At 45.9% G+C, this 17,002-nt stretch overlaps 2 protein-coding genes across 3 annotated transcripts in view; one reads left to right on the forward strand and one right to left on the reverse strand.

The window, feature by feature from the left end:
• The window catches only part of LOC119953562 (insulin receptor-like), a 258,898-nt gene that overhangs the window by 224,678 nt on the left and 17,218 nt on the right, over nt 1–17,002 (reverse strand). The gene's annotated exons all lie outside the window — the stretch shown is intronic.
• LOC119953563 (3'-5' exoribonuclease 1-like) lies at nt 2,183–4,662 on the forward strand. The gene is given in 4 exon segments (XM_038777956.1): nt 2,183–2,259; nt 2,261–2,408; nt 4,026–4,114; nt 4,116–4,662. Coding segments are annotated over 4 exon segments (807 nt in total). The 5' UTR covers nt 2,183–2,197; the 3' UTR covers nt 4,624–4,662.

The raw sequence follows: 17,002 nt of genomic DNA on the forward strand, positions 1-17,002 counted from the left end.
TGGGACCCTGGAGCTGTGAAGCATTTATGCTAACCACCATGCTACCCTACTGCCCCTAATCCAGACATAGGAACAGCTTCTTCCCCACTGCTACAAGACTCCTCAACGACTCCCCCTTGGACTGATCTGTCCCCTATAAGAACACTGTTCACGACGCCCTATGCTGCTCTTGCTCATGTATTTGCTTTGTTTGGTCCCTTGTTCCGCACTGTAACCAATCACTGTTTGTCAATGTACCATTTGTCAATGTTCTCTGTTGATTATTCTTTTTGTCTACTGTGTACGTACGGTGTACGCTCCCTCCCTCAGCCACTGAAAAATACCTTTTTTAAAAAAATTAGAGTACCCAATTAATTTTTTCTAATTAAGGGGCAATTTAACGTGGCCAATCCACCTACCCTGCACATCTTTGGGTTGTGGGGGTGAAACCCACGCAAACAAGGGGAGAACGTGCAAACTCCACACGGACAGTGACCCAGAGCCAGGGTGCGAACCTGGGACCTCGGCGCCGTGAGGCAGCAATGCTAACCACTGCGCCACCGTGCTGCTTGAAAAATACTTTTCACTGTACTTCGGAACATGTGACAATAAATCAAATTAATCAATCAGGGGCAACCTCTTTTCCCAGGGGTGGCGAGGATATGGAATGTGCTTCCAGGAGGCAAGTAGCACAGGTGGCAGCAGATCAGGACGCAGGGGAGCGGAGAATAGAAGGCCATGCCAATAGGGCCAGATGAAAGGAGTGGGTGGCTGCTCGTCTGGAGCATGAAGACCAGCACAGAGCAGCTGGGCCGAATGGCCTGTTTCTCAGCTCGAAATCCTTCACATTTCTATCAGGAATTTGGGTTGGAAGGCAGAGTATAACTGAACCAGAACAAGAATTTTAAAGTCAAATATTCTATCCTTACTTAGATGCATATTTGCATTATAAGTGTTCGTGTCATACCATCATGAACAGTGAGCCCATAGCAATTTCACTCGAGGAATGTAATTACAGTCTGACTTGCTTGCATTGACAGTTTCCATTGTAAATGTGGTCGCAGGAGTGTATAATGGTTTAAAAAAAATGACAGCAATTTTTAAACGTATTAACAGACAGATACCTCAATTTGAATTATGAAGAGCAGGATATACACTCAGTTTAAGCACACATTTCTAGGAATGAACGAAAACAAGGCGAGCTGGCCATCTGATAATCCACTCACAGGGTCAATTGCTCAAAAAGATCGGGCTGTTACTTTTTAATCACTTTAGTTTTAAAGTTTTGAACTAAAATCGGGTATTTTGAAATAGATTTTCAATCATGAAATCTGATATTGAGCTGTGGAATTTTAAAAACGCAGGCATAAATTTCAATTTGTCATGAGTTTTTAAATTCAACATCTGGATTATTCTACATCGATCTCTGGCAGGAACAATGCTTTTCACCCGTTTTCACTGTTATTTAAAGAGAAAAGTGATTATGGCTCCTTCCTGTCAATCCCAAAGGTACAAGTGTTCTGAACTACGATGGAAAAGTTTTCCAATGTAACAATACCAAATTCCAAAAATAATTAATCTCCTGAAGTAATCTGAACAATTCATGAAAAGCATAAAGATGCTAAACAAATGCAAGACTTTATACCCTACTTTTAATTAAATTGTTTAAGGGTGAGTAAGTGTTTTTCAAAAAATTTATATCAAATTTGTTGACTTTGATCACAAACATTCTCGGTAATAAGCTGCCACTGGATTCTTACAATTTCAATAAAGCCGTCTGTCAGACCTCGCTGCGTGCAAAATCACAGTAATGTTTCCCTATGCAGCACTAAATCAAATGTCCAGCACTACATCAGGTTATTCGGCCCAATTTCTCTGTACTAACGTATTATGCGCCAATCAAGCCCCCTACCATCTAACCCGGTCAGCAGACTAGCCTATTCCAAGCTCCCTCCCTCCCGAGTATTTATCTAGCTCCCCCATAAATGCACCATAGGGAGTGACAACTGTGGCTTCGCGGCGGATGGAGGAGGAGCAGAAGGAGAATCTCCCGAGGGCCGCGGAGCGCGGCCCGGGCTCAGGCCAGGGTCAGGTGAAGCAGCGCAGCACACTTGATGGACAAGAGCTGCCAGTGAAAGCTACCCATGCTGCCTATGTTAAAGAGTTCAGCGACCCAGTCTACAAAGAAATTGTCGTCACAAATGGCCAAATTCACAGGATGACACGTGACGAGCTTCGCATAAAGCTAGCAGAGCTGTACCTGGAAACCAGGGAAGTAAAGGCTGAGAAAGCAATTTAAAAATTACTACAAGGAGAAACTGACTCAGGCATTGTTAATCAAACCAGAGTGTTCAGATACGTACTACGATTACATCTGCGTCATTGACTTTGAAGCAACGTGTGAAGAGAACAACCCACCAGAGTACTTAAGACCATAAGACCATAAGACATAGGAGTGGAAGCAAGGCCATTCGGCCCATCGAGTCCACTCCGCCATTCAATCATGGCTGATGGGCATTTCAACTCCACCTACCAGCATTCTCCCCGTAGCCCTTAATTCCTCGCGACATCAAGAATTTATCTATCTCTGCCTTGAAGCCATTTAGCGTCCCGGCCTCCACTGCACTCCGCGGCAATGAATTCCACAGGCCCACCACTCTCTGGCTGAAGAAATGTCTCCGCATTTCTGTTCTGAATTTACCCCCTCTAATTCTAAGGCTGTGCCCACGGGTCCTCGTCTCCTCGCCTAACGGAAACAGTTTCTTTGCGTCCATCCTTTCTAAGCCATGTATTATCTTGTAAGTTTCTATTAGATCTCCCCTTAACCTTCTAAACTCCAATGAATACAATCCCAGGATCCTCAGCCGTTCCTCATATGTTAGACCCGCCATTCCAGGGATCATCCGTGTGAATCTCCGCTGGACACGCTCCAGTGCTAGTATGTCCTTCCTGAGATGTGGGGCCCAAAACTGGACACAGTACTCCAAATGGAGCCTAACCAGAGCCTTATAAAGGCTCAGTAGCACATTGCTGCTTTTATATTCCAACCCTCTTGAGATAAATGACAACATTGTATTCGCTTTCTTAATCACGGATTCAACCTGCATGTTTACCTTTAGGGAATCCTCGACTAGCACTCCCAGATCCCTTTGTACTTTGGCATTATGAATTTTCTCACCGTTTAGAAAGTAGTCTATGCTTGGATTCTTTTTTCCAAAGTGCAAGACCTCACATTTTCTCACGTTGAATTGCATCAGCCATTTCCTGCACCACTCTCCCAAAATGTCTAGATCCTTCTGCAGCCTCCCCACTTCCTCAGCACTACCTGCCTGACCACCTAACTTCGTATCATCGGCAAACTTCGCTAGAATGCCCCCAGTCCCTTCATCCAGATCATTAATATATATGGTGAACAGCTGCGGCCCCAACACTGAACCCTGTGGAACACCGCTGGTCACCGGCTGCCATTCCGAAAAAGAACCTTTTATCCCAACTCTCTGCCTTCTGTCAGACAGCCAATCCTCAACCCATGCCAGTAGCTCACCTCGAACACCATGGGCCCTCACCTTACTCAGCAGCCTCCTGTGTGGCACCTTATCAAAGGCCTTTTGGAAATCCAGATAGACCACATCCACTGGGTTTCCCTGGTCTAACCTACTTGTCACCTCCTCAAAGAATTCTAACAGGTTCGTCAGGCACGACCTCCCCTTACTAAATCCATGTTGACTTGTTCTAATCCGACCCTGCTCTTCCAAGAATTTAGAAATCTCATCCTTAACGATCGATTCTAGAATTTTACCAACAACCGAGGTTAGGCTAATTGGCCTATAATTTTCCATCTTTTGTCTTGATCCTTTCTTGAACAAGGGGGTTACAACAGCGATCTTCCAATCGTCTGGGACTTTCCCTGACTCCAGTGATTTTTGAAAGATCTCAACCAACGCTTCCGCTATTTCTTCAGCCACCTCCCTCAGAACTCTAGGATGTAGCCCATCGGGGCCAGGAGATTTGTCAATTTTAAGACCTTTTAGCACCATCTCTTTTGTAATGAAATTATCGAATTTCCTGTTGCCCTCGTGAATATTCGTACTCTTGAAATTGAGGATACATTCCAAGAATATGTCAAACCAGTCCAAGCTTACAGAATTTTGTACCAAACTCACGGGCATCACACAGGATATGGTTGACAAGGCAGGAAGTTTCCCAGATGTTCTTCAGCGAATAGTTGACTGGATGAGAGAGAAGGAACTTGGAATCAAATGCAGATATGCAGTGTTAACTGACGGCTCCTGGGACATGAATAAGTTCCTGAATGTTCAGTGCCATCTTAGTAGCATTGAATATCCACAGTTTGCAAAGAAATGGATTAACATCCGAAAAAGTTGTGGTAACTTCTACAAGGTTCCCAGGACTCAAACTAAACTCCCGTCCATGCTGGAAAAGCTGGGAATGAAGTATGAAGGGCGGCCTCACTGCGGGCTTGACGATTCCCTAAATATCACTCGTATTGTGACACGGATGCTCCAGGATGGATGTGAACTGCGAATGAATGAGCGGCTGCATGGAGGGCAGCTGACGAGCTTGCCAAATACCTCCCCGTTGGAGAGTGCTCCTCCTCCCTATTCACCATGGCAGAAAATCTAGTCACCGACAGAATCATGATGGGGAATCAAACTGGACTAAAATTAGCCCCATTTACTTTGAGGGAGCACTGCATTCTGACTGTTTGCATTCAGAAACACCAGCAGGATTTGTCCCATATTTTTCACAAGATTGCCTAATATGCTCGAATTGTTCTACAAGGCTTTAATGTACAGTGTAAAATGCTGGAAGGTGGCGAGATGAATTGGCCGAATTCAGCTGAATTATTTTGAACCACGCTTTTTAAAATATAAAATAACAACACCTACAAAAGCATTGTTTTAGAATAACCCAGCTTTGCCTTTTTTTTATAAATTTAGATTATCCAATTATTTTTTCCAATTAAGGGTTTTTTTAGCATGGCCAATCCACCTACCCTGCACATTTTTGGGTTGTGGGGGCGAAACCCACGCAGACACAGGGAGAATGTGCAAACTCCACACGGACAGTGACCCAGAGCCGGGATCGAACCTGGGACCTCAGCGCCGTGAGGCGGTTGTGCTAACCACTAGGCCACCGTGCTGCCCAGCTTTGCCTTTTTATAGCTTGTGGAGTTTAAACTTGTCAAAGATATTGTGAAATTGTCACCTTTAATCAAATGTTTCTATCATTCCTTTAAAGAAAAACATTGAATCCCTGAATAGTTTGACTTGCGCATCCGAATATCACCTGAAGTTTCTTTAACCTCAAGGAAGCCAAGAATCATCTTTACGCAGTCTTATCGTGAACCGGAGTATTTTTGTTTATCTTGCATTAAGCAGATGAACCCCACATAGTTATGGTATGGTTTTTTCTCTTTTTGGGGGAATTTTTTCCTTTAAATTTAGAGTACCCAATCCATTTTTCCCAATTAAAGGGCAGTTTAGTGTGGCCAACCCACCTACTCTGCACCTTTTTGGATTGGGAGGGTGAAACCCACACAGATACGGGGAGAATGTGCAAACTCCACACGGACAGTGACCCAGAGCCGGGTTCGAAACTGGGACCTCGGCGGCGTGTGCCAGCAGTGCTAACCACTGCGCCGCCGTGCTGCCCTGGTATGATTTTCTTTCTGCTGTGCTACTTACCAAAATAATATGCAGCCCAACCTTGCGAGATTTGATCCATTTAATGGTTTAGAAAGCTTTGATGTGGGACTTGGTCCATCAAACATTTGCTCTCTCCCTCTCACACCTGTGATATATTTTGTTTGCTACAATGTGAATGTTCCTAGATAAATTATATCCTAAAAGTCTTTGATAAAACTTTACGCCAATTGTTTGAATATGTACATTCCCCTGATACATTAATATTCCAATGCTTGGGGTATTAGGTTTTTTTTAATTACACACTTGATATTTATTTTTCCTTCGCACATGCCTTGCCACACTTAATATTTTATGCAGCCTCTGATGGTGACTGAGAAAGCAATCAAATTTCCTGTGATGAAACCACGCCACACCTGCACAAGAGTATTGGAAACTATCGTACCTTTTGACATTCCCATCAAGCAGGAGCACATAGGAAACAGCATTCTGCTGCAGATGCGTATCACTGCACTTGTGCCTCTGTTAGCTGTATTAACTATGAAGGTAAATTCAGCTCCTCATACTCAACTAGAGTGGGATTCATGGAGGGCAGGGTCGGAGATAAGGGACACAACACTAGCAGCATTTCATCAATCCACATTGTTCCTGTTGGGAGTGCCAAATTTATCCTTTGATGTTGCTTTTCTCCATGTGAAAGTTTAAGTAGATTAGAACTTTTTACATCTGTTCAGTGCCTTTGTTTGGTTTTGATAATTAAAGGCTAAGTTTTTGAAAGTTTAAAAATAAATAAATAAATGCACCATAGGCACTCAGCGGGATTCAATGTCATGCACAATCCGTGACGCACTTTCAAATTTGACAAAGAGAGGGCAGCACGGTGGCGCAGTGGGTTAGCCCTGTTGCCTCATGGCACTGAGGTCCCAGGTTCGATCCCGACTCTGGGTCACTGTCCGTGTGGAGTTTGCACATTCTCCCCGTGTTTGCATGGGTTTCGCCCCCACAATCCAAAGATGAGCAGGGTAGGTGGATTGGCCATGCTAAATTACCCCTTAATTGGAAAAAAATGAATTGGGTACTCCAAATTTATATATTTTTTTAAATTTGACAGAGGTTGTGTTGGTTATAGTCGCCATGTTATAAAGAAAGGACACAGAGGCACTGGAGAGGATACAGAGAAGATTCACAAGGACTATCCCAGAAACACATGGGCATACATATCAGGAGAGCATTGCCAGACTGGATCGCTTTTGACTTGAGAAAGGAAGTCTCCATTTGTTGCCAACGCCATGCATGTGCAGTGTTGTGTCTTACTCCTGGTGGGGCTTAGGAGCACGGTCAAGAAAGCAGGAAGCTTGGATTTATTTCACCGTCCTCAAGTTGCAGATCATGCTCTTCCCTCCAGTTGCAATATCAATATCAGTCTTTACTGGGGCCTTCCCTGGCTGATACACAGTGCAGACCTCTTTGTGTGGGTTGGGTTGGGGGATGGGGGGGGGCTCGTTGTTAAGATTGAAAATAGTATATGGTGCTGGAATAATACAGCAGCTTATTCTTTAACTTCAGCAAGTCAATTCTTCATACAGCTCAGCAGAGTTATAACCTCCTTATGGTTCCCTCCCCTGTTCCAGCTGTGACCATTCAGACTCTTTTGAAGGTTGAGCCAATGAACATCACCTCTCTTTAACAATGCACTTAGCTTAAGAATTTAATTGCCAAAACATGATACATTGACATTTGCATCCATGTGGGGGACCCCATCGGAGCTTCCCTATTGCATTTAGTCACAACTATCTCTCCATTTCTTCTTCTTTTTTTAAATTTTACATTCACTAATTATTATTTTTTACCCAATTAAGGGGCAATTTAGCGTGGCCTATCCACCTAACCTGCACATCTTTGGGTTGTGGGGGTGAAACCCACGCAGACATATGGAGAATGTGCAAACTCCACACAGACAGTGACCCAGGGCAGGGACTCCAAACGCGGGTCCTCAGCGCCGCAGTCCCAGTGCTAACCACTGCGCCAAATGCCACCCTTATCTCTCCATTTCTAACCCTGTTGAGGAGGCCTAACTGCCCGAGGACCACTGCTAATTGACTCCCATCTCCTCCCAGACCACAACTCCACTACGGATGCCAAACTATAATGACCTTGGACCATGTCACTTTGCCTCACTGGCTCCACAGGTTGGATTTCCACATGTGGGCGGACTAATGCGAATGCAGGGTCAGGCATCAGCAGCCATTCTGCGTCGGCAGGGAAACACAGTGGAAAAATGAAAGCCGAGATGACCCAATAATGACGCAATCTTTGAATAAGAGGAGGAGGCGATCTCACTGAGCCTTGAAAGAATCTGAGGGGGTCTGATGGGAGTGGACGCGCAGAGGTTGCTTCCGCTGGTCAGGGGGGAACCTAAAACACTGAGCTCAGTCGCAGGGTATGGGGCCAATTGTTTAGGACGGAGACTCAGAGGGTTGTGCATCTTTGGAATTCTCTATCCCAGAGGTTTGTGGATGCTCCACTGTTGGAACATATTTACGGCTGATGGGGAGATGCCGCCGCTGGACTGGGGTGAGCACAGTAAGAAGTCTGACAACACCAGGTTAAAGTCCAACAGGTCGGGCAGCACGGTAGCATGGTGGTTAGCATAAATGCTTCACAGCTCCAGGGTCCCAGGTTCGATTCCCGGCTGGGTCACTGTCTGTGTGGAGTCTGCACGTCCTCCCCGTGTGTGCGTGGGTTTCCTCCGGGAGCTCCGGTTTCCTCCCACAGTCCAAAGATGTGCGGGTTAGGTGGATTGGCCATGCTAAATTGCCCGTAGTGTGAGGTTAATGGGGGATTGTTGGGTTACGGGTATAGGGTGGATACGTGGGGTTGAGTAGGGTGATCATTGCTCGGCACAACATCGAGGGCCGAAGGGCCTGTTCTGTGCTGTACTGGTCTATGGTCTATGGTTTGGTTCAAATTACTAGCTTTCGGAGCACAGCTCCTTCCTCAGGTGAATGGAGGTAGGTTGCAGAAGCATATATAAATATATATATATATATATATATATATATATGTATGTAGACAAAGTCTATATATGCGAGCATTTGCAGGTAATTAAGTCTTTACAGATCCAGAGAGAGGTGTTATCCCAGGTTAAAGAGGTGTGAATTGTCTCAAGCCAGGACAGTTGGTAGGATTTTGCAAGCCTAGGCCAGATGGTGGGGGGTGAATATAATGCGACATGGATTCCCCCCCCCCCCACCATCGTCATTCGCTGCCCTGGGGGAAATGTGAGGTGTTGAATTATTGTTCTATTTTTTATAAATTTAGAATACCCAATTCATTTTTTTCCAATTAAGGGGTAATTTAGCGTGGCCAATCCACCTACCCTGCACATCTTTTGTGTTGTGGGGGCAAAACCCACGCAGACACGGGGAGAATGTGCAAACTGCACACGGACAGTGACCCAGAGCTGGGAACGAACCTGGGACCTCGGCGCCGTGAGGCTGGTGAATTAAGTGAACGACAATGACTTGACTTTATACAATTAAACAGTTTGTTTAATTATCCCAAGGCATCTGACCTGACCGCCCCCGCCCCCCCCCCCCCCCCCCCCCAACAAAAAAAAGCGGTTTCAAAAGACATCTTTGGAAGGTGGCAATCTTCATAAAGACCGAAGTATATGCCACCAGGTGTGGAACAAGAGAAAAGCACAGTAGAACAACAATAAAGGCATGCTGCAGCACAGCAGAGTGGACTGCCGCCTGCAATCATATCAAGCATAGAAAAAGGCATGAAGGGATCTGTGGACAAGAAACAAAACATTGAATTCAATATATTCAAGAGGGGATAGAACGCCAGTGGCAACAAGCGAGAATGGGGTTGATGAACGAGCAGCACAAAAGGCAGCAAATTTGGAACTGAAACAAACTGGAACTTGGATCGCTGATGGAGGACTGTTGGAGAAGTCAAGCCATTGGGGAGACAATGGCACGCATAAGGGCTTCTACGATGGTATAGGAAGAGACGCAACGGAACAGCACCCAAGCATTCAAGCCTCAAGTGCAAACCATTTTGCCTAGAGTGTATCCGTACCAGTAAGTATGGGTGGCATGGTAGCACAGTGGTTAGCACTGTTGCTTCACAGCTCCAGTGTCCCGGGTTCAATTCCCGGCTCGGGTCACTGTCTGTGCGGAGTCTGCACATTCTCCCCGTGTCTGCATGGGTTTCCTCCGGGTGCTCTGGTTTCCTCCACAAGTCCCGAAAGATGTGCTGTTAGGTGAATTGGACATTCCGAATTCTCCCTCCGTGTACCCGAACAGGCTCTGGAATGTGGCGACTGGGGTCTTTCCACAATAACTTCATTGCAGTGTAATTAATGTAAGCCTACTTGTGACAATAATAAAGATTATTATTATTTTTACGTGATGTGGCATTGCCTGGAAGTAAATACTAAACAAGCTGTACACCCCTTGTATACACTACAGTGAGAACAATGAGTCACACTGCTTCTTTGCAAGACATCGTAAATGCTGGTCTGCAAATCTTGCGGCTCTCATCGACAATATTGTTCAATCACAAATTGAAATAGACACTTTAAAAATTGATTATGGAAGATAATATTCACACAAAGAGTGCAACGGTTGTAATGCAACCTCGAAAAATCGGATTTTAAAAGTTTACAAACTAGTTTATAGCCTTTGATTATGCTCCAATTCCCAGCTACCTGTTACCCTACACGTTGGAGTTCTCACCTATAAACGCTACCAACAGCTGCGGCCTCATTAGCCCTTACCTGCAGCTGGATAAACAAAGCTTCAGGAAAAAAAATACCTGAAATCTCCAAAAACACTGACTGGAGGAAACATGTTAGTTCAAAGAAATCAGAAAGACGGATCTTGCTGCGTCTCTACGAACTTTGCAACCACAAGTTATGTAACAGTTTACTGACAAGTACACTCGCGCACTGAGTAAAACCACATACTTCCAACGGCTCCTCGAATGGAGGATTGTGGCTTCGTGGCAAGCTTCCGATGTTAGTCCACACTCACCGGAATGAGACAAGTAGAAATTGGAGGCAGCTTTTTTTTTAAAAAACCTTGAGCTGCTCTTGCACATCAACTAATGGTTGGACGGTACCGATCATAAAGACAATTGATGAGTAAAGACATTCAGCTCCTTTGTTCAAAAATAATTGAGTCTCTGATCCTTGCTCCTATCTCTTAATCAGTTTGGTTCTTTTTAATTACACCTGCGATAGCACCACCAGTTTTCTGATGCATGACATATTTGCATTCGGATGAAATCACAAATCTCAGGAACATTAACATACTGAGGGATCTGGACGTGCAGGTCCACAGTTCCCTAAAATTGGAAACACCAGTGGCCAAGGTTATTAAGAAGGCATGCTTGGGGCAGCACGGTGGCAGAATGGTTAGCACTGCTGTCTCACCGCGCCGAGGTCCCATGTTCAATCCCGGCTCTGGGTCACTGTCCTTGTGGAGTTTGCACATTCTCCCAGTGTTTGCGTGGGTTTCGCCCCCACAACCCAAAGATGTGCAGGGTAGGTGAATTGGCCACGCTAAATTGCCCCTTAACTTGAAAAAATGAATTGGGTACTCTAAATTTATTTTAAAAAAGCAGGCATGCTTACATTCATCAGCTGGGGCATTGAGTACAAAAATTGGGAAATTATGTTGCAGCTATACAAAACCTTGCTTAAGCCACATTTGGAGTACTGCATGCAGTTCTGGTCACCACATTATCAGAAGGGCGCGGAAGCTTTGGAGAGAGTGTAAAGAAGGTTCACCAGGATGTTGCCCGGTCTCGAGGGTGTTGGCTATGAGGAGAGGTTGAATAAACTAAGATTGTTTTCACTGGAAAGACAGAGGTTGAGGAGAGACCTGATAGAGGTCTACAAAATCATAGACAGGGTGGACAATGAGAGGCTTGGAAGTGTCAATTACAAGGGGGGCTCAGGTTCAAGGTGAGAGGGGAAAGTTTAAGGGAGATGTGCGGGGTAGGTTTTTCACACAGAGAGTGGTGGGTGCCTGGAACGTGCTGCCAGAGGATGCGGTGGAAGCAGCACATTAGCAACATGGATACATGAATAGGGAGGAAATAGAGGGATACGGACCGAGTAAGGGCAGAAGGTTTATTTTTAAGTTAGGGCATCATGATCGGCACAGGCTTGGAGGGCCGAAGGGCCTGCGCTATACTTTTCACTGTTCTCTGTTAAACCTTAGAATTCTCTCGGTGCAGGGATCAACTCGCAGCCCGAGCTTTGGTAACTGCTGTGCCATGTTTGGGAGGCATCATTCGCTCATGGCTCAGTTGGAAGTGTGTAGTCTGGTGGCCAGTTGAGCCATACTGACGGAGACAGGGGAAAGCGCAACTTTAATTCCATTAGACCAGTCAGTCATTGCAAATGGAGATCATCCCGGTTTCGAATGAGTGAGAGAGAGGGATTTGAAAAGGGATAAGCCAGGGTTCCCACTCAATTATCACACAGTGACTTCTCCTGCGAAATACTTGCACTCGGATGTTAGATGAGTGCAACTTCAATCCCACATGGTCAAATAAGCTTCCAACACTCACATAGGGAGACGGGTCACTTGTAACCAATTTTATGTTTTCCTTCGCAAGAGGCGGGCATCGCCAACATGGCCCAACATTCATTGCCAATCGCTAATTGCCCTGCGGAAGGTTGTGATGAGCCGCCAACTTGAACTGCTGCAGTCCATGTAGTGTAGATACACCCCCAGTGCGGTTAGGGAGCAAGGTATCCAAAACTTTAACCCAACGACAGTGAATGGACGGTGATATAGTAACAATTCAGGATCGTGTGGGGCTTGGAGAGGAACATGCAAGTGGTGGTGTTCCAGTACGTCTTTCTACGCCTTTGTCCTTCTAGGCAGTAGATGGTGTTGTCGAGGAAGCCTTGGGGAGTTGCTTTCTAGGTTTTGAAGGCGTCAAGGGGTATGGGGAGAGTGTGCGGGTTGAGGTAGAGACAGCATGGTGGCACAGTGGTTAGCACCGCTGTCTCTCAGCACCAGGGACCCAGGTTTAACTCCGGCCTAGGTGACGGTCTGTGTGAAGTTTGCAGGTTCTCCCCGTGTCTGCGTGGGTTTCCTCCAGGTGCTCCGGTTTCCACACAGAGAACGTGCAGACGCCACACAGACAGTGACCCAAGCTGGGAATCGAACCTGGGACCCTGGAGCTGTGAAACAACAGTGCTAACCACTGTGCTACTGGGCCGCCCAGTTTTGCAGAGTTAATCTGCACATGGTACAAATGGAGGCAAAGACAGATTCACCTGAATGTTGATAAAATATTTGCTTGCTTTGGGCAGTTGCCGGGGGGGGGGGCAAGGTAGCACAGTGGTTAGCACTGTTGCCTCACGGCGCCGAGGTCCCAGGTTCGAGCCCCGGCTCTGGGTCACTGTCCGTGTGGAGTTTGCACATTCTCCCTGTGTCTGCGTGGATTTCGCCCCCACAACCCAAAGATGTGCAGGGTAGATGGATTGGCCACACTAAATTGCCTCTTAATTGGTAAAAAAAATAATTGGGTACTCTAATTTTTTTTTTAAACGTTGGGCAGTGGCAAGTTTCTGAGGTCAAATACTATGAATGTTACTGGAGTGGTATGCATAATTTATTACAGGTCAACATAAAACACTGCGGAAAGTCTATGTAAGAGACATAGCACTCTAGAAAATGTGACAGAACTGAAAGTTATAACCAAATGAAATGAAAGGAACAAACAGGAGTTCTCTCGAAAAGAAAAGGCGGACCTAATAATCTTTCAGTTAATTAAATAATTTGATATGGCAGATATAGAAAAGACCTTCTAGCTGTGGGGGAGTCCAGAACCAGGGGACTATAAATATAAGTCAGTCATGCATACATTCAAAAGACAATTCGGAAGAAACCCAGAGAGCAGAGAGAATGCAAAACCTGCGGCCACACAGAGCAATTGAGGCAAGTAGCACAGATGCATTTTAGGGGAAGTTTGATTAGCATGCGAGGGGGGGGGAAAAGAAACAAAGGTGATCGGGAGAGATAAAGTTGTGTGGGAGAAGGGTCATGAGGAACAGAAACATGAGCACCAGCCAGCGTAGCCCCCAAAAAAAAGAGTAAATTTCCAATAGTCACAGTTTCTGCAAGAAGTTCAGCCTTACGCCTCAGGACATCCCACATTCTACACACACACACATATAGACCGGCAGCAATCAGATGCAAAACTTAAGCCGAGTTCCTGCCGATTCAATGGCTGCAAGTGCTCCATTTGTGGAATCAGACATTAAGTCGTCTCTGCATCATCGCATTCAGGTGGGCAGAGAAAGAAGGCTCACGGCCACGATTCAACGAGTGGTGGGGAGTTCTGCGGCTGCCTTGAATCAAAATCCGACCCTCAGCCAATGACATTCACCTCATTTGTGGATCTTGCTATGTGGAAACGGATTGCCACGTGTGCCTACATGACAACAGTAACTGCGCTTCACAAAAATAGTGATTGGATGTAAAGGTTGGGATTTCCCAAGGGCATGGGTCATTGCACAAAATACAGATTCCTTTATTTTCTTAAAAGGTAATTGTGCTCTCATCTTCCGCCAACTGTTTAGTGTGTAACCTACTCTGATACATAATCTGTTGTCTGCCAGAAATACTCTGAAATGAGGGTCAAATTCCAAGGCTCTGGTCATATTGCACAGAATGCAAAAATCATCCTGCAACCCCCCCAGCATGTACTGTGGGTTGTGATCACAGGCACCCAATCAGAAGGAGCTTCTGCTCAATGACACACCGTATCACTCCGTGATGGGCACATTCTGAGACTGAAGATAGAAGTGGCCATTCGATAGAGATTCTGAAGTATGTTTATAAGCTGCCCAGTAGATCTAACACACCACCCAAACTCATCTTCACACCAGAACGGAATTATGTACAGCACAGTGTCGAGCCCCGATAGTGAAGTATAAGCACTCCCTCCTCTCCAATCCCGAGTCAGGCTACAGACTTAATGCAGAGCCAAAAATAATTTTGCATCGACCTGTAAGTGACAGGATAATTACGTGCTAAAAATGACTGAGGCGGGCAGCATGTTGGCACAGTGGGTTAGCCCTGCTGCCTCACGGCGCCGAGGTCCCAGGTTCGATCCCAGCTCTGGGCCACTGTCCACGTGGGGTTTGCACATTCTCCCCGTGTTTGCATGGGTTTCGCCCCCAAGCCCAAAACGATATGCAGGTTAGGTGGATTGGCCACGCTAAATTGGCCCTTAATTGGAAAAAATGAATTGGGTACTCTAAATAATTTTTTTTAAATGACTGAGGCACCCAGCTTCATTGCAGGCCTCCAAAGCTACCATCTAACAGAGCACTACATTTTGGGATCAAACCAACTGTACTTGCTTTAGGAACTGTGCACTGGTTACAGAAAAGCCAGCTGATTGAACAGGGAGAAGTGTTTACTTTCTGGAAGAATGAACATTGGACTGGTAATTGCACTCTGCTTCCTCAATCAGCTCCCTTATCAATATTTTTCTTGAGGGGGGGGTGTAGAGGGAGCAGGGTGTGGGCCCTGGTGCTTTTAATCAGTTATCCTTTGCATCGTTTCAGGGTTTATTGAATCTTGGCTCTTGGTTTAAAGAAAACAAAGACTTGGCAGGCAACATCCCCGGCTGACAACACAAAGGTACAGAGAGCAGAGATACAAAAGCATTGCGTCAGAGTTCAGTAACAGCACATAAACAAGTCAACCTCGGGGTATATAGAGTGAGATTCCGCAGTCTCTCTGTCCCCATTCCTGGGAGAACGCGGTAAGGATTTCTGAAATAGGAATTCTGCAACCAGACATGGCAGTGGGCAGTTCCAATCTCCGACCCATAATAGGTCCCAGGATAGCAATTGTCTGTTCTCCAGACCCGTGCTGAATCTTAACTAATGATCGGTTCTGATTAAAGGTCACGGGCCAGAAGCATTAACTCTGCTTCTCTCTCTCTCTCCACAAGATGCTGCCAGACCCGAGTATTGCCAACATTTTCCCTTTGCTGTTGCTGAATGTGTTGCAAGGCAGGCGAGCTACAAGTTGCAATGGGGCCCCCTGGGCTAGCGGGACAGTACATGCACTGAACCCAGGGTTGGCCTCGGCTTTTGTCCACCCAGCTTTCACCCCCTTAAGCATTAAACAAGACGACGGCTCGTTTTGGAAAATACAAGGTGGGGGGGGGGGGGGGGGGGGGGGGGGGGGGGGGTCCAGTTCCTGCGGGCAAGGAACAAAACGCATCACCCCAAATGGAAAAATACTCTGTCGAAATACTTTGCAAGCAAGGCTTCAAGAGACTGACCTTCAGCATTAGAAAAAAAAACATAAACCCCGTTCAATCTGGCCTTGATGAGCACATCCTTCAACTGTATTAAGCAGGCGGTGTACTCAAAAAATGGCTGTCACTGACGTCCCGTCACTAACACCTTCAGGCAATTAAAGTAGCTATTTCACAGGGGAAAGGAGAAATTTGCTGTGCAGCCGGGACCCCATGTCTTTCAGGGCGACACAGTGCACGCCAATCACGTTCTAAAGTGTTTATCTTGCGCTGTGAAAGATGTAAATTGCAAATGCAGCTGGAAGTCTGTCGCTATCCAGACAGTGTCTCCAGCCTCAAACAGGAGCAGGAATCTCAACTGAGGATTACAAGCAGCAGAGTCGGGGACCACACACACACACACAAGGTCCGGTTCCACTTCTTCACACCTACTTCTGTAATTTTGTACAGTGAGCCACATGATGCACGAGTCAAAAAAAGAATGTGTTACTGAGCTTCCACAATGAGTCAGCTCGCAAAAGGCAACAAGTTAAACCAATCTATTCAAAACACAGGGTGCACAGTCCAATTCATGCCCGCATGATTTAGCTGATCTGATCGAGGAGAGCAGAGATGCTCATTGCCCCCTGTGTTACAGAAGAGGGCATTAAACAAAACAGCTATGCTTCAGATCACCGTCGAGCAGCTGATTAAACAGGGAATAGGCAACTAGACAGGATCATGGGTTTAAACTGTGATGGCTATTTATTACTCTGGATTTCGCCGATTGCAACCACCTCGAACACTAACAAATGGTCACCTGCAATGACTACTTGTATCTGTATAGTGCTTCTCGCATAACAAAACACCCCAAGGCACTTGACAAGAGCACTAAATCATGGCGCCAAGCCAAAAGAGAAGACGTCCACAGCTTGGTCAAACAGGTAGGTTTTAAGATGGCCTTTAAAAGGGCGGAGGGGAGATGGAGAGGCAGAGAAGCTCAGGGAGAGAATTCCAGATCTTCGGGCCTCGGCATCCAGCAGCCTTACCAGAAGGCAATTATGAAA

Source organism: Scyliorhinus canicula, chromosome 18 (assembly GCF_902713615.1).
Source record: "Scyliorhinus canicula chromosome 18, sScyCan1.1, whole genome shotgun sequence".
Lineage (NCBI taxonomy): Eukaryota > Metazoa > Chordata > Chondrichthyes > Carcharhiniformes > Scyliorhinidae > Scyliorhinus > Scyliorhinus canicula.